Here is a 19,154-nt window from a genome sequence, read left to right on the forward strand (position 1 = left end):
TTTCCCCCGAAAAACGTTATTGAAATTAAAAAAATTATTTTAAGTTATATTATTTATATAATAACCGGATGTTCTAACCGGATGTTGTGCTCACTCCCATGAAGGTATATTTACTTTATTATTAAAATCATGTAACTGACCAAGCCAGAAGTTACAAAATAACTTATATACTTCAATATATATATGAAAAGTTCTAGAACACATAGCGACACAACAAAGCACGGAATTACATGTCGTATTAACCTAGAAATGAGAGTAGGCGATCGCTTGATGTTTAGCAATTACAATTCTCTTATGAAAATTGATAAAACATAATTGTGTGTAACATGATCTTTGGAAACCACAGAATAAAGTGACACGCTTATAACTTGGCTAGTACAGAAAATTTAATTGTCGCCATAGTAACATTATCACAGGACCTGCAATAGAAAGCATAGCAGACAAAACAGCTTATTCCGTATTAATAGGGTTTCCTAAATATGTTACATTATATAGTGACCGATGCATTGGAGAATACTCAAGACTTTACTGCGATGGTGATTTTCACCTTGAAATATAAGATCTGTATACATTATGGTCCTCACATATAAAACCAAGAGCATGGACCAGGTGAAGAATCTTTCTATCTATAGGAACCAATCTCATTCAAGCGTAAATTAAAAAATACAAGAAGTTATGATATAGATTTCTTTGAGCAACCTCTCCTCTTCTTGCACTCGAAATCTGCAGGGTTCATTATGTTGCTGTGCTCCACAAACATCGGAGAACCAGTCCACTTAAGACCCAGACACATATCAGTACTGTATAGTGTTAGGCTGGGTTTACATATAAGGCTGGATTCACACGAGCATGTTCGGTCCGTAAAGGACGGAACGTATTTCACGTAACGTATTTCGGCCGCAAGTCTCGGACCGAACACCGTGAAGAGAGCCGGGCTCCTAGCATCATAGTTATGTATGACGCTAGGAGTCCCTGCCTCTCCGTGGAACTACTGTCCCGTACTGTAAATCATGATTACAGTACGGGACAGTTGTCCCGCAGCGAGGCAGGGACTCCTAGCATCGTACATAACTATGATGCTAGGAGCCCGGCTCCCTGCACGGTGTTCGGTCCGGGACTTGCGGCCGAAATACGTTCCGTCCTTTACGGACCAAACATGCTCGTGTGAATCCAGCCTGTTACATCTGGCTTGTTTTTAACCTGCGTTGAAAAATTTATTTTGTGCACTGGTCCAGGGTCTATAGCCGGACAGTAAAACTCTGCATGCAACATTTTTCTGGCCGACCATTAAAACAGGTGCAACTTCTCCAATAGGAATGAATGGCAGGAGTTCAGTTTCCCTCCGGCGTTTCTGTGCTACACCAGAGGGAAACTATGCCGGATCGCTGGATATATGGGAACGGGGCCTTAGATCCCTATTATACACATACACGGTGATTTAGGTCAACCAGTTTTTACGTCAGAAACAAATCATAAAACCCCCATGGCATCTGTGGCTGTAGAATCTGTATGAACGAACTTGGCTCAATAAGAACATGATGTTATAATGTTATGGGGGATGAATAAAAGCATGTTTGAGACTCCTTCCATTGAAAAGAATGAAATCTCTTTTTACATCGGTGAGATAACCTCAGCACATCCCTGCCCCGACATGGATTACTTGAGGCATGGTTGGGCAAATTGGGGGGAATTGAACTGTGGCTTGTTGTAAAAGTGGCGAGAAGACTTAATGAATATGATGTCCATGTTTTTTTCTTTTTACAATGTAATTGTGCTAGAAAATCTGGGTAACTGAATTGATAATTCTTCCCCATTCGTCCCCCTGAAATATCCTCACCTATGTTCCCAAGGAGACCGTTCATGATGCTGCTGTTCTCAGCCTTCAGTGCGTGTTCGTGACTTATGTTCTCAAAGCTGTCCTGCAGTCTGTAAGAAGTAAACAAATCCTTAAATTCACCTCAGGAAGATTTAAAAAAAAAAAATAAATACATAATTTTTAAAAAAGGAAGGAAGAGCACAGTAAATATGTCACTGCGATATCCCCTTCTACCTAGCTTTGGCTATATTCACACATGCGTCGTGGTCTCTGTTTATAACAATGCATAGTCGGATCCGTCGCACAACTCTGGTTTCCGACGGACCCCATTGACTTACAATGGGGTCTGTAGTTTTAATGGTTACATTTTTGCTGAACCTCCAAACGCAGATATGAACATAGTCTTACCTAGAGTGTGTAACTAGTGCTGTGGAAGAAAGGACTGTATTACTGCCTACTTATTCAACCAGGAGTCTGAAAGCTGAATGACAACCCTATGGGAATTGTAATGGCAGCCATATTGGTGGTCACATTTTTTAACTAAAACCGATATCAAAAAATAAAATAAAATAAAAAACACCTCCGAAATGTATATTTAATTGCAATATTTCTCAGATTTTAGGGGGAATTTGACTGAAAGTTCTGGTGAGTTATTGAATTATTTTTAAGAACATAAAAGATCCCAGGGGTTCAATGCGTATTTCCAGTCAGCTGATGGTCAGAGTGATGTTTAGATGAAGGCTTGAACCAGTGCCAGTGACACCAGAGTGCCCTCCACAATAGATAATGACATCATTCAGCAGCTGTTGTGCTCAAATAGAATGATCCGAAAGGAGATAAAGCCCTATAATCTTGTGCACATCGTATATAGAATTAGCATTTATTCTTTTAGCCGATATGTTCCAAGCTGAATGGGCATGAAGTCAAAATAAACTCACGTGTTTAGACTCCCGTAGATACTGCTCCCTGTCCGTGCAGTAAAGACTTTGCTCAGCATCAGTTGGGGAGGTGAGCTGTACATACAAAAAAACAGAGAGATGGAATGTAAAAAAAAAATAAAAAAAAAATGTTTTAAAGCAACAACTGCCCAAGAGACAGAGAATTGGAAAATAATTATAATCCTTGACATTTAAAGGGGTTGTCTTCTTTGAACAATCCCTTTTCATATGTCCTATTAGGGCTTATGGAGGTAATGGAGGAAGATTCCCTTATTAGAGACCCCTCCTTCTCTATTTACCAAAGTTGAGAGCCAATATAAAGAAAGACTCTCACCCACAAGGACTGAACATATTAATTTCCAATGGGCCGTCCATGTAATTCATTATCAGTTTTGGGGAGGTTGCATTGGCGATAACAGCTGACTGACTGGCAGACCGGCTAATACAAAATAGGTTGCCCAAAGTGGACAATTATTTAATAAAAACAGTATAATAGATTTAGGCTTACCAACCATATGCAATAGTGTACTTTATACAGAACCATCATGCGCATTGCACTTGTCCGTTCATATCGATAGAATTGGTCTCCGCATAATAATACCACTGTACAAAAATATACAGCTTAACGGGTAAGTTTTCTTGCCAAAGTAAATGGCACAGATTGCTTACCTTGCATCACAATATGAACACATTGGCATTATACAGCGCCCACCAAAAGTTTCGGAACACCCTAAATGTAAAACGGCTCGAGGTAGAGGGTTGAAATTTGGCGGGATTTAATGGGGTCATAAAATCTACCAGTTAAGGGCAAAAAAAACACCCCCACCTTCTTGGGGCGGTTTGGTGGGCGGGGGCAGCAAAATCTTAAATGGCACAGGGGGGGGGGTTTGAGTGGGGGCTTATTTGAAAGCTCTTTTCAATGTGAAAACAATTCACAAGCAACTACTGAAATGTTTACACCTGAAATCATGTTACAATCGTGGACAAAGGTCCATTTTGTATCGCAGAGGCCGATTAAATTTAAGTATTATTACAAAGTCACCTTGACCTTCCCAAGCTCACGCGCCAGCACGCATTTAGGATTTTACCCGCGCGGCACATTTTGGATAATGCTAACCACGGCGGTAGCCGATAATAAAGATAACTTGAAAGTTAAATATCTCAGTGAAAAATCCTCTCTCAAAATCGATTGTTGCATGGTTTTCATAAATCGAAAAGAGCTTTCAAATGAGCCCTCACTCGCACCCCCCCCCCCCGTGCCATTTAAGATTTTGCTGCCCCAGGCCGCCAGACCCCCCCCCCCCCCAAGGGGGTGGGGCGTTTTTTTTTGGCGTTACCTGGTAGATTTCATGACCCCATTAAATCCCACCAAATTTCAACCCTCTACCTCAAGCCGTTCAAAAGTTATGAGGGTGTTCCGGAATTTTTGGTGGGCACTGTATGCACAAATGCATAGTTCAATAAAGTAGAATGTCGACTGTAAGCTAAACCTTTAACCCTCTCAAATACGGTTTACACATTATGATTTCTTATGTGATCTGATTCATTCAGAACATATCTAGCAATAACTGGAGTATAAGTGACCCAAAGTCATCGTCTTCAATTCATCATTGTCATCACACAAAGCAAATTGTGCGTCTCTCCCCATGTAATAGCATGAAATAGTTTCAACTATGCAGTAGGCGTAATAATTTACATCACAAAGTCAACCTTAGTCATACTGCAGTCACATAATCCAATCCAAACTTAGAAAATGTATTCTTTACATTGCTAGCCAGTTACTCACTATCAGCACCCGTACGCAGATGGGGAAAATATTGACTCTTAAAAGGAAACCTGTCAGCACGTTCACGCTGCGCGGGCACCATGATTTGGTGACAGGTGCCGTGATTCCTATAATCTACACTAAAACGGTTGCAACTTTTTAGAGGGATCATAGTTTTAACACTGGCTCGCAGCCAGTGTTGTGTTTTTCTCTAAAGCGTTGCAGCCTTGGGGAGAAGTGTCCGCTAGGCGGCTCCTCGGTGGTTCTTCCCTGCCTGGCTCGGCTGGATTGACAGGCCTCTCCTTATACACAAATAGAGAGAGACCTGTCAACAAAGCGGAGTTGGGCCGGGAGAAGATGGAGAGACACCTAGCAGACATTAGTCCCCAAGATCGAAACTTAATAAAACTATGCAGATGCAACGCTTTAGAGAAAAAAAGTTTAGTGTAATCAGGGCACCTGACAGGTTCCCTTTAAGTGGGGGAAACGGAGCCCATAAAAGGCTTTGCTGCTGCTGTCTGAGTTCTATTCTACTTGTCAAGAGTAGTTTTTAGACAAAAAGATGACAAATAATCAACTGTCTTGTCGGCTTTCTTTGGCCAGACGGTATATTGAGAAAACTGACAATTCAATTAAGACTTACCGTATCTGGTGAATTTTCAGAGTGGAGCCTTTGTAACTCATTGCCACAGAACCAAACATCATTTCTCCAAGCATATTGCAATCTGAGGGACACCGGTTGCTCTGTAAAACAAATCAAGGAATGGTTAAAAACGATAGGAATAATTGCACTTTTATAAAGCAGGTAAAAAAATGAGTTTTCAGAGGGAATGAGGGAGTAGCCAGAATAATAGAGTGCACCCCCTGGCTGTAACAGATGCTGTAATGTAAGGGGTTCCTCTGTGACAAATTCCCATTTATACTTTGGTATAAACGAAAGATTCCTATTAGGGAGCTGTTCACACGTAGAGTAAATAATGCGGATTTTCCGCAACATATTTCATAGCGGACGGCACGGATGGATGCGCTGCCATGACTGCAGGCCAGGGTAAGTAAAAGTTGTTGAGTTTTTTTGTTTTGGTTTTTTATTACCGCTGTTTTCCGCGGACATTCCGGCCAGAAAACTGCACCACAATCTGGTGTGGGTTCCAGGGCAGATATGCCGTTTACTTTTATGCAGGGCATCCGCCCCGTGTGAACATGGCCTTATAATTATTACTAAGGGATTCCCTTAGACTCTGTATTGAATTAGTTGTTGGACAGGACGTAATAAGTAATGGGGGAGGGGGCTTCATTGCAAGGGGATGCTGACGATTTTGTGGAGCTCTCACAAGGTCACTCAATTTAGATCAAGCATTTATTCTCCACCAGTATCTCATTTAAAGGAACACATCAGCCATCAATCATTGGTGAGAGGGGCGAGGACTACAGCATATACTGGCAACAGATCTGCTTTAAAAAAGGACTTTTCACGAGGTCATAAGTTGAACAGCTTTATTGACCTGAACAGCGCGATCTTGACGGTAGTTCACACCCTCATGGTTAACTACAGCAAATTAGCATAGAGGGAGCCAACACAACAGTGGGCCATATCTCTGGAATGGGTGGTCCAGGAAATAAAAGAAAAACAGCGCTGGAATCAGGGAGGCAGCGCTGTTCAGGTCAGGTGACCAGTACAACTTACATGACCTAGTGACAAAACCTCTTTAACTCTATAAGATAAATGGCATATCCACTAAAACTTTATTTTTTAAGTAAAATCACATTAACGAAAAACAAAACAAAAAACACAGCGTTTACAAACAACATTTCATACGGTGATCTTATTTTTGCCATATGATCTTGAAAACACACTAAAATGTCACACATGCCCAGCGACCCTGTGTTTAATCCTTGTGCACATTTTAGAGAGGTTACTGGGAAACTGCTAAGTTATGGTTGTGTCAGGTCAATTGATCGTTATTATGCATTTTCAGTTTTACATACAAGTTGAATCTTTCATATTTTTTTTAACAGAATAATAAAGGAGGCAAAGATTAGACTTATTAGAGGAGTTGTCACTCACCATTTAATACATAATGGCTGAAACGTTTCCAAACATAATAAAAGTAATCCCTGGGGCCAGCAAGAAATGAAATTATACAGGCATGTACTGTACCACTCAGTGTGCATACCACAGTCAGCCATTCACATACCAGAACTGGGGTTAAAGTGTAACACACTCCAGTCTGGGTTACTGGTCACTACTGACTACTGCATTATTGCTAAACAAACAATCTCAAGAAAAGCTGGGAAAGAAGGATCGTTTCGGAAAACGGTCACGTATGTATGTGACAAAGTACACTTAATGTCCATGGCATAGGTTCCACTAGGTGTTAAAATCATTCTGCAGGAATATTAGCCCATGCGGTCAGAATAGTCAAACTAATTGCCGCTAATCTGCCATTGGGTAAACCGCTGGCATGAAGGGATGAACTTGGTCGCAATGCTTAGGTAAGCCCTACTATTCAAACGTCTATCCCCCACATGTCTATCCTCCACCTCAAACAGCATGAACTGCTGATACCGGACAGGAATGGTGCAACATAAATCTGGATTCACATGACCAGTTTTTCCACTGCTCAGTGATCCATTTTTGTGCTCTTTTGCCCACTGGAGTCTTGCCTTCTGACTCCCTAAAACAGCATTAGCACTTGTAATGGTGGTCTGCTGTTACAGCCCAACTGTTGAGTATTCGGACATGTTCGGTTGATCACCAGCATTGTATTCAGCTGGAACTTGCTTGATTGTGCAAATTGTTTGTCAGAACGATTCTGGACATCCTCCTATGACCCCTTTTGTCGACGAGTTATTTATATTGGCATGATCCAATTTCATTGAATGTTTTCCTCGATCACACCATTCTCAGTTTACTCTCTAGACTGTTGCACAAAAAAAAAAAAAACATGTTGGCAGTTCTTGAAATACTGGCCCCAGCTAGTCTATCACGATGACCATGCCTCGTTTGAAGTCGCTCAGATGGACCGATTTTCCCATTCTATGAATTCAGACTAAAACTAACCCATGGAAAACTTGCTCACTTGATTTTATGCTGCACTCTGGGGTCACGTATCTAATTTCCATACAACGAAGCTCGAATGATGAAAGGGCAGGTGTCTAATAAACTGGCCCATTCAGTGTATATAGCCCTTAGCAGGTCTTATTTGCAGGGTGCAAATATACCACAATATGAGAGACCGTACACTGCTTTAAAGAAATCGAATATGCGCTCTAGACACTACTCAAATTAATTCTGGCCATACACTTTAAATAGCTGTCGGCGAACCATCGTTCACAGCTATTCCTCCCAACTTCCCCCATACACATGCATGTGTTTTCAATAGAGAGAAAGCTGCTGCCAGACTCCTCTGGCAGTGGCTTATCTACTAAAAAAAAAAAAAATTGGGCATGATGAAATTCAACATGCCTGGCGCATCTCTACCACTGAGTGAGAATCAGGACGCCGCCATACATATTAGATGGTCGGCCGGTCCCCTCGAATTTTGCCAGTTTAATTGTTTACCAAGATGAAGGCAAAAATGGTTAACTATTATTTACATATTGCAAAGTACTCATCTTTGTCTTTGACATCTATGTCCCTTTATATAGTTCTTAAATCTTTCACAGTCATGATATGGGACACAGATTGGATTGAATTGTGTAGCATTAAAATTAACCAGATACTGTCTGGGAGTCCATTATCAGGTTTCCTGGCCCACACAGGGCAGTCTGGATCCCCACACTAAGGACACCAATATTTAAATCCAAAAATAAAAACCTTTCATACCAACTGAATGCATCAAGAAAGTCATGTTAATGAAAGTTATAATTATTCTAAGGTAATGTTAAAGAAAGTTATAATTATTCTAAGGTAATGTTAAAGAAAGTTATAATTATTCTAAGGTAATGTTAAAGAAAGTTAAAATTATTATAAAAAAAACTTTATAAAACACAGTAAAAAGTAGGTAAAAATACAAGTAAAATTACAGCCACAGACAAGGTTAGTGGATTAATGTAGATAAAATAATGGAAGATAAGACACAATAGAAGAGCGTGCACTGCCCATATGATATAATCTGAGGCTAGGACTACACACAGACTTCCTGCATAGCAGCTTCAATATCCACTTCATGTAACTGACAGCTATGTGACGAAATCTTTTTTTATTTTTTATTTTTTTAAACCCCTTGTCTTGATAATTTATTTTCTGTCTTTATTTATTTCTATGGACTGCAGTCGATATGCTAGAGAGAAAACGGTGTAGCCATAGTCTAAAAACAATAGAAACAATCTGTTCGTCGAAAAAAAAGTGTCTAGCAATTTCCAATAACCTCAACAACTACGTTAAAAACATGACATCACTAAGATGGGTGAATAAATTATATATATATATATATATATATATATATATACATACATATATATATATATACACACACACATATACATATATAATCTATCCGTTGTGTAAACGATTAGACAAACTGCACAATGGTACTTTTCCAGCTTCATTATAGCAAGACAAACCTACAGCATTACAAAGAGGTGGCGCTCAGCTTCCAGCACTATTTTGGGGATCTGGTAACCAGAAACTTGTGATCTCTGCAAGTTCACTTGACAGGAAGAATATTTATCTGTGTCAGATGACTGCCTTCTCCTACAGCCAAAATCCCTTCTCTTATGTAAAATGTAACTCAAGCCAAGAGAGGAGATCCCAGACCAAGAGCCAGGGGAACAACTCAGCATTTAAAAGTCACATGCTCTTTTTTTTACTTTTTTTTTTTATGTTGGGGGGGGGGGGGGGGAAGGCAAATCATACCTCGGCGGAACGATTACACTCAGCAATTTACTGTGCATCTAAACGTACACACGAATAGTTACCATGACTCGATGTTTCTGCATAAAAATTTAAAAAGGCTAAGTAAAACTATGCATTTTTCCTAAATGCATTGCCAATGTAGTGAAAACAGTGTTTTCAGTTATAAAGATAGACCACCTATTAACAGGATATATATATATGTATACATACACACATATATATATATATATATATATATATCACACACACACACACACACGTAATGAGTATGTACAGTAGCTACCAAATTCAGGGACTTTAATATGGACCTATCTGTCAATGAAGTCAAATCCTCATGTAAGCGATTCGAAGGCTGCTCTGATTCAAGTGGTTTTCTTTACGTCTCCATTACCTTGGTCTGTGTTCCTTTTGCATGTTTTATAGTATGTGATATAATTGCTTATTAGGGTGATCAACACCATGGCAGTAGATACAACTTAGGAAAAGTTTCAAAAGTAGACCCCACCACTTCTATTTCCACCTATTTTTCCCTCTGCAAAGTGTATGGGAGCAATGGTAAGAGAGTAAATTTTACCAAGTCATCCCTATGCTAGTGAGAACTAGACAATATAATACAGTTTCTTGTGTAAGATGTGTATGCAAAGCATACAGTACAGACCTCTGATAAAGCGGATAACCCAGCGAGGCTAGAGATCTGAACTTCAGGTGAGGACTCAACAACAACCATGACAATAGTCAGAAAAAGAAGATACCCGTTCACAGGGGACAGTGTCCAGCAATGTAGAATGCTTGGTTGCGTTGGGTGAGGGACTTTAAGGCCTGGCCATTATCATGGGCAAAGGCTTCCTCAGCATGGTAGAAGCTGAATAGACCTAGCATTCCCCACAGGCTTACAGATGATGTCCGTTTTGGACAATCTTCTTTTGTTAGAAGAGTCCTCAAACAATATGCTGATCACAAGCTGTCCTGCTGAAGGAACCCCTAGCGATCAGATGCAATCTTCAGATGAACATGGCAAAAAGTGTTCAATTTCCATGTAATGCCAGGAAGTATAACACCATTTCCACTGAAAGCAATGCACGGTCTATGTAACACATGTATCCCAAAGTAAGACACTATCTGCTCTGGGTAATAGATGTGTTCTGAATAGGCGACTCCCATCGATTAACCCAGGGTAATTTGAAAATGGGTTCGAGACCAGATAACAAATTTAACCCATAGAAAATAGAGATGTGAACAGCACTCCTCTTAGTTCCTTAGAATCGTTACTGTGCACGCCAAACCAGGGGCATGGTTCCAACTTCTCTACAGATGTATAGAAGAAGAAAGAAAAGGTAGGCTGGTGAAAATAAAACAGTGGTTTATTCAGCTTCATCAAGCATACAAACAACTGATACAAATGTAACCTTGTATAACAGCGAACATTAAGAGGTGTCATAAGCAATTAGCAAATCTAAAGACCAGCGTCAGAAGGTCTTGGGTGGTTACAGTTGTGCAACATCGGATAAGTGTGTGGAAGAACAGGCCATTGTGGTTGTCAAGACCAAAGTGTGTAAACAGAGATTTTCGCCACAGATATATCTGTGGATAAGGACTACATGCGGATAGGGGATACACGTGTTTGTGGGAAAACCCCTTTAAGCCTCGAGACGTTACCTTCAAGTGATCACACCTACGCAAAGAATGTATGAAAATGTATTTTCACATCAATGTGCACTAAAGCAATTTTCTGGTACTTTAAACCGGCACTGCATTTTAATCAAAATTTGCATAAATCAATAGTACAAGCAAGTTTAAGAAACTTTGTAATATATCTATCTTATTGGAGAAAAATGCCTCTTTCCCCACTTTAACTCTCCCCACCCTTTAACTGTTCACTCACTGTGAATTTACTGCTTTTTCCGTCGACGAGACGGACATGCTCACAGAAGGAATAGGTCAAAGCTGCCGATAGAAGTTTATGGAGAGGGGAGGTAGCAGAGTGAAAGGCAGAGAGACACACAGACGCTGCAGCAGCTTCCTAGTAAGTGTGATATCTCAGCCCAGTGCTGGATTCTCAGCTACACTTCTCATTAGTGTTGTAATTTCCCCCATACTGCTGCAGCTTCTATGTATACATGTGATAAAGATAGGAAGGAGAGCAAGATTCTCCTCTTCTGTGTGTGCAGTGTACAGAACACATGATAGCAGTTAGACTCCAACCACTAGCTCAGAAAAAAACTGAGAATTAGAACCAGCACAGGGGAAAACTGCAAAAAAAAAAAATGCAGAATATAACTTATATAATGGCCAAAAATAGTGTAATTCTGCAAGTACACAGAAATGACAGCTTATTCTGAAAAGTCACATGAAAGGTTAGGTACGCTTTAAATAACATCAAAATCGGTGATTCAACTTAGAACTTTTACCAACCTGGTACTTTGGACATTGTTCTTTTGTGTCAGAAGCTAGTGAACTAGCTGAACTGTCCAGAGAAGTCGAGCTGTCCCCTCCAGGTCTGAGCTGGCAACATTTTCCAAATACCCGCACTGGAGTATCGCTCACGAGTTTCTGTGCAATGGAAAAGCAAATGTTAGCTTTTCAGTTCTAAACATCTTTTCAGAAAATTAAAAAAGGTGAGTGCAAGGACAAATGACACTTCTGTATCTCCATACAACTGTGCTCCCGTAATATAATGGTAAAGAGCCTAATATAGGAAATTGCAATATATGAATTTTAACTGCCACATTAAAATGTATTAATAATGTGATGTAAAAAGATTTGACCTTTCAACTAATATTTTTACCCTCTTTCAAGTAAACACCGCCCCTATTTGCTCACACATCATTCCCATAAGATCCAAAAATAGAAGCTGGCCATCAGAATACTGAATAATGTTTCAAAAGCTGGCACAAGTCCGTGAATCCCGTCCGCCACGTGCAAGACGGTAACATCAGAGCTTGGCGGTAGGTAGCAGTGCTGTACGGGTTGGAAAAAACTTCAATAAATACCTAATGGGACACCTTTTTTTCAGAGCCATTTGCTTAATGAAAAGGACAAGCTCCTGGAAATAAGCAACGGTGTCTAGTGGATAACCGCCATGGAATTTATTATTATTTTATATATTTTGCTAGGTTTAAAGTAACGTAACATTATTTGATTTCTAAACCAGATCAAAAAAACGACTTACTCAAAGTTCAAAAAATGGAGGCCCCGACATGAATGTATAGACTATAAGGACTGGATTATGTGGCATGACTGGTGGACTGGTGGTGGCAGATCAGAGTCTGGACACTACTTGGATATAGCTGTGGGGATTAGATGTGTGAATATTGCAAAGATCTTTTTATTCTAGGTTCTTTGAATGCCACATAAAACATTTTTATAGGATGGCATGCCACATATGGCTGGAATATTACCATCCCTAAAATGCTATAAATCGTCCGCAGCGCAACGTAATGTAAGCCGGGGCAAAACTTACAGCTCAGCAGATGTAAAACACAAGTAAATATAAAAAATAAAATCCCACTGCAGGGTTGGAATACTATTTTCAATGATTATTTTATATAATTTCTCTTTTTTCAAAGTCAAATAGAATATTTAGGACCCACAAATAAAAACATGGAAAGCGTAAAACGCATCAAGGCCTCATGTCGTGTACCTCAGACAAAATGTCCATCGCAACGCCAGTGGTAAAGGCACCAGAAACGGTCAGTTTTTACGCAGTACTTGGTTTTATTTACCAGCACTGCTCAGAAAGGAATACTTGACAATTTGTATGTGAGAGGAGTCTTTGTGCGTATGGAGGAATGAGAAATCCTGAACCTCTTTCTTCAGATAGCCTCATCTCACATGTGATTCATAAGCTCATATGACTACATAACGGACGATTCCTCCACTTCTTCATACAACGGAGTCTTGATGCCATATCGCCGTGTTCCTCTTTCAGACGGGCAGTAAGTGAGTGATACCAAATAGATTGTACATTAAAGATCACATATAGAGGACAAAAACTGTGCCTGTCAACAATCAGCTTCATCTATGAGACGCAATGCCGTCCACGAGTTAGAATACAGTATCTGGGTGGAGTATATACACAAGGCAGTCATATGATCACACTCCAGCCTGTGAACTAGAACTGCAATTTATTTCTGACCGAACAAACAACGTTTCTGGCTAAGCTCAGCAGGCATGTGACAGACGCCACACTGATTCTGCTGGCTACGAGAAACTTGAGCACGCAAAACCACAAACTCCACAACAACACACATCCAAATGTATGCACATATGGGTGCAGAGATAATCTGCCTTCCCCCTATTTGACGTCTCCGGTAATAGGAGAGAATAATAGGACAGATTGGACTGATCCTTTTATTCCCCAGGGAGATAAGGGGTGCCTGAAAGCCCCTCATCCTCTTAGTCCATTGAAATAAACATGTCCATGCATGTCGGGCCACCCATGAATGATCGTTACGCTGGCCGCTATTGAAGGTGTACTGCAGGTTTGTTGACAACTTTCTGCGTTATCCAAAAAACGTTGTGGTAAATTGCTAAGGAGCAAATGAGGAACGACTTGATAAACTTGAAATGGCAAGTGGAAAATCTCAGGCGCTAAACCTAAAACAGTAAGAACTCTGTTGTCAAAGGGGTGAGGCACAATAGTTCTGGCCCTATGCCTGGCACTTCAGGAGCAGCAGGGGGGGACGGGGACTTGTTGGGAGCAACTGTGTGCCCTATTAAAGCTTTGATACAGAATCTTATAGCAGACTCGGTTAGAAGTTCCTTACTATACTTTGCCTGAAAATGTTGCACAGGGAAATAGACTATAAATATAGGCTAAAGCCACAGAATTTTAATCCGCAGAGGGAAAGATGGCAGACATTTTTTTTTAAATGGTTTAAAGAGGACCTGTCACCTACCCCGAAAAACTTTAAATTGCTGGCGCCTCACAGATTCTGGCATTCAGGGTTTTTTTTAGCAATTAAGGTTCCAGAGATATCAGTGTCATTAGTTTTGGTGCCCGATATGCAATTTAGGTCTTTGACGGTCAAGTGGGCGGTTACCCCTTGGCAAGTGAGCAGTGTTAACCGCCCACTTGACAGTCAAAGGCTTTAGTTGCATATCTGGAACCAAAACTAGTGGTACGACATCTCCGGAACGGTGAAGACTAGAAGAAAAAAAAAAAAAGAAGGCTAGGATATGTGATGAGCCAGAAAATCTGTGAGGTCAGCTGCAGTTTTTTGAGCAGGTGACAGGTCTTTTTTAAGGGTATGTGCACACGAGAAGTGGCTTTTACGTCTGAAAAGACAGACTGTTTTCAGGAGAAAACAGCTGCGTCGTTTCATACGTAAAAGCTCCTCCTCGTATTATGCGAGGCGTCTTTGACGCCTGTAATCTTGAGCTGCTCTTTATTGACTTCAATGAAGAACGGCTCAAATTACGTTGCAAAGAAGCGTCCTGCACTTCTTTGCCGAGGCAGTCAATTTACGCGTCGTCGTTTGACAGCTGTCAAACGACGACGCGTAAATGACAGGTCGTCTGCACAGTACGCCGGCAAACCCATTCAAATGAAAGGGGAGATGTTTGCCGACGTATTGTAGCCGTATTTTCAGACGTAAATCGAGGCATAATACGCCTCGTTTACGCCTGAAAATAGGTCGTGTGAACCCAGCCTGAGTGTTAGAATACTTTCTATGTTAGAACACAACATATGTCGATATAGGCGATTTGGCATATCAAATTTTTTATTTTTTTTTAAATCACTTTTAATTTAAAGTTTTACAATTAATTAATCTAGAGTAGACATGCAAGTAATTTTTAGAATAATCTAATCTATTTTTTGTTCAGACGAAAAAAAAAATATATGGAGCAAAACCTCAAATATTGGAGCAAAGCGTTATTCTCCCCATTCAATATTCGCCTAGTCCATCCAATACAAAATGCTACCTATTTGTAATGTATTAATTAAAAAATGATGACTAAAATATTTTCTTAGAAATGGAGAGATCAGAAAAAAAAAAAACACACATTTTAGTATTACTTCTATGCGGATATATGATCTTTTGAAATTACAGGCCCAAAGTCCACACAATCAGAAGTGAACAGGTCACATCTCTCAGTAATGGAGCCTCAGGCTTTGGGCCTGTAATTTTAATCAATCTTGTCCCAGCGTAGAATATATATATATATATATATATATATATATATATATATATATATATATATATATTTTATTTACATTTTTAATGTACCTTCTGGTCGCCATTAAGTAATTGAATTGGGTTGGATGTATTGCTCATAAAAAATATACTTTTATGGCTGGCATAAATCAAATCTGCTAAAGCACGATCATGTGTCTTGGCAAGGTCACAAGGTGTCATCTACTACAGAAGCAAGAGCACCAGGCTCATGGCAGTTCACTCTACAGCCACATGATCCTTAGTGTGGAATAGTTGGAGTCGTGCAGGGCAGCAGTCAGCATATTCAGGATACCACATGTCAGCGAACTTCCAAGCTACAAATCATCGTTAAAATGTTGAACCCTGGCATGAAGTGACGGTCGTGGGGTTTTTATATATCCTGGCTTCTGACTGTGGCTGATCTATGTAGAAATGATTGCAATAAACACCAATATGATTGGCTATCTGGTGTTTACAGTAATATCTGATAGACCACAGCCGTCACTAAAGCTGCCAAAAATTGCAATTTCTTGAAGTTAGTGGCTAGTGAAAAGGTGTGAATGAAAAGCAATAATTCATCTGTTATTAATAAGCATTTACTATTGAGGAAACAGATAAAGTAAAGAAAAATAATTTCCATAAATCATTGGGGTTGGAGGCAGAGAATTGAACTATGTACATTGCAGGTAACGTCCTGCGTAGCGTATGTGAAGAAAATTTGTACTGTATCATGACCGGTTTTTGTTTTCTAATTGCAATAGCTAACAAATATTCCTATGATTTAAACCCAAGTAGTAGCCAGATGCATTATTAATGGAATCCATTAAATACTCCCGTATGCAAATACGGTACATTATACTGTGTCACTATGACACAGGCAGCGGTTAGGGCACACTAGGTGTTTCCCTAACAGCAGGCTTACAGAATAGACAGGCCTGGTTTCCTTTCTAGAGCCAAAGGGCTGACTGCAGGGGGTTCCCAGAGTCTCCGATCGCATCACCGGGTTTCCGGAAACTTGATCATGCCGCTGTCCAAAACCGTGGTGACCAAAAGGTTAAAACAGCTGGGGTCGGAGCAGTGGCGTAGCTATGGGGGGGGTGGGTCGCAGTGGCCGCAATTGCGACTGGGCCCCGCAGCCAGGGGGCCCACATACCACATGTATCCAGTGTTATTGTAGTAACTGGGGCCTATGTAAAACTACATGGGCCCCTGTTACTACAGTAACAATAAGGAGCGCACGCAGGGGAGGGGGGGGGGGGTTTCCAGTTGCCAGGAAACATACTAGTACACACTAGTGGCGTCGCTAGCACCGGGCATTGGCCCAGGGCGACTGCCACATTCAATTGTATCTGCGTCCTCAGGACGCAGATACAATTGGATACCATGGCAGAGCAGGGAGCCTGCAGCCTACAAGATGCTGGGAGAGGATCCCTGCGCATGCCGGCGCAATGACGTTACTGAATCGCACAGGCCTACGCAAGGATCCCGTCTCAGCACCTCATGGGCTGCAAGACTGAAGAGTTCTGGTTTTTTTATTTGTCTGAAGGGCACCCTGACACCATCTACAAGGGGCACTAAGTGTGGCACCATCTACGCTGGTTTTTAAGCTTCCAGTAGTGGTCAGCAGTTTTTTTTGTTTTATTAGAACTTGTAATATAAAGGGCTTGGCTGGTGGAAACGTGCAGACTAATACTCTCAGTGCAAAAAAACAGAGGGCAGTGGGAGAGTGCCGAAAATAACTTGGTTTGAAAACCCCCCGCGCATAACGTCGTAATGCTGACTAGCGTCAGAACCCGCACTGCACCCGGAGCCGAAGAGAACCCGGCTCAGAAGCGAGGAGGGCAAGTATAAGAATACTGTCTGATGGGGCCCTGTATCTAAGCCTACCATGTGATTGGCTTAGATATACGGCCCAGCAGACAGTATCACACTGGCAATAAAGAGAAGTTAGGGGGGCCCCTACAAGAAGGACTTTTGCACCAGATCCCATGAGCCTTTAGCTACGCCCCTGGGTCGGAGTTTTCTCCGATCCCAGCTGTATTCACTAGGCCAGTTCGTAACAGCACCTACTTAGAGAATGAGTGCTCACTCGCCTTTTCTACAGCGACGCCGCTGTAGATTCCAGAACTGCACCGCCCGCCGCCAAGTGACAGCGGGCGGACGGTAAAGGGTTAAAATCAGGTCTCTTGTGTACATGTCTTGTGCAGGTCTGTCAATACCTTCATAGGAAACATAGAAATGCAGAAGTTGTACAGGCTAGGGTTGCACGATGAATAGAAATATCGATACTATTTCGATGCTGTGCACCCTCAAACTGTTCAATGCCATGAATTCATGTATTCTGATAAGAAGCGGTGCGGCCACACAGCTTAGTATTGTAATACATGAATTTGGTGACCAGCATGATGTGATGTGGCCGGCAGGGAATTAATGAGCGGCGGCACCGGCCCTTAAGACAGAGAACATGGCGACCTCACCGCAAAAAGCCCCCATGTTCTGTCTTCAATGCCAGCACCGGAGCTAATTAGTGCAGCGCTGACGGCATCACATCATGCTGATCAATCAGGAGTAATACACAGCCACACCCCCGCTCTAACGGCAGATATCAGAGAAACCTCTGATCTCCACTGTTATGCCCGTGAATGCCGCGATCAAAGCTGACCGCAGAGTTCAAGGAAAAAAAAAAAAGAGAACGAGAACGCCCCCTTTGATTGCGTCGCAGGGAATGCCTGTGACGCAATAGACTGTCATACCTTATATGTACAGACATCCCAGGGTCCATTGAATGACCCCATGGCTGTCTGACCAGATTTCCTGTTGGAGCATACTTAGGTATGCCCTAACAACTGTCTGTGTGTACAGGTTAATGTACTGGCATATGGATATATTCCAGTACATTAAAAGTTTAAAAATAGAAAAGTAAAATTAATAAAAAATAATGTTAAATCTGTAAAAAAAAAAAAAAAAAACACATTTTACAATAAACATTATTAAAATAAAAGTCGCAATACATAAAATACACATATTTCGGTATCATCGCAACCGTAATAACCTGAACAACAAATTTATAGTTTAATTTGTAATTATCTCACACATTAACCCAATGTTGCCCATTATGACTGAGGTTCATGATTGGGTTAATTACTATTAATGTGAGGCGCATGGAGGTTCATAACACCATGTGCGTCACTTCAGAAAATGGAAGGGCTTTGTTTTTTGTGATTGTTGTCAAAGTTTTTGTTTTGGTATCGAGAATCACAATACTACACAAAGTATTGGTATCGAAGTCCAAATTCTGGTATCATGACAACTCTAGTACAGGGCACATCCAAGGAAGACCAGGTCTTTGTACTTTGACCACTAAAACTGTTGGTACGACCCCCTTGAGAAAACCACTGTGGCTCTGTTCACACTAGCGTCATAACGGAAGCCTTGACGTTGTAACAAACTATATGATATTCAAGGGCAGAACGGCATGTGATATTTTTGCCACCAAATGTGATGGAAACCCCAATAGAACCCCCTACGGAAAGCTCTAGTGCAGGTGTGGACATAGCCGTAGCCTGCTGCTTGTCATCTACAGACAATTTATGACCATTCCCCAACAAACACTGTGGTT

At 41.0% G+C, this 19,154-nt stretch overlaps 2 protein-coding genes across 4 annotated transcripts in view; both read right to left on the reverse strand.

The window, feature by feature from the left end:
* The window catches only part of LOC142750375 (uncharacterized), a 468,269-nt gene that overhangs the window by 169,826 nt on the left and 279,289 nt on the right, over positions 1–19,154 (reverse strand). The window lies entirely within an intron of this gene.
* Positions 1–19,154, reverse strand: part of FNIP1 (folliculin interacting protein 1) — a 140,256-nt gene that overhangs the window by 56,302 nt on the left and 64,800 nt on the right. For all 3 annotated transcript variants that reach the window (XM_075856440.1, XM_075856438.1, XM_075856439.1), the window contains exons 3-6: positions 11,790–11,927; positions 5,163–5,263; positions 2,755–2,829; positions 1,838–1,926 (exon numbers count right to left, since the gene is read on the reverse strand). In XM_075856440.1, the coding sequence (XP_075712555.1) occupies positions 1,838–1,926; positions 2,755–2,829; positions 5,163–5,263; positions 11,790–11,927 (403 nt within the window). The remainder of the gene's footprint in view (positions 1–1,837; positions 1,927–2,754; positions 2,830–5,162; positions 5,264–11,789; positions 11,928–19,154) is intronic.

Source organism: Rhinoderma darwinii, chromosome 3, assembly GCF_050947455.1.
Source record: "Rhinoderma darwinii isolate aRhiDar2 chromosome 3, aRhiDar2.hap1, whole genome shotgun sequence".
Taxonomy (NCBI): Eukaryota; Metazoa; Chordata; class Amphibia; order Anura; family Rhinodermatidae; genus Rhinoderma; species Rhinoderma darwinii.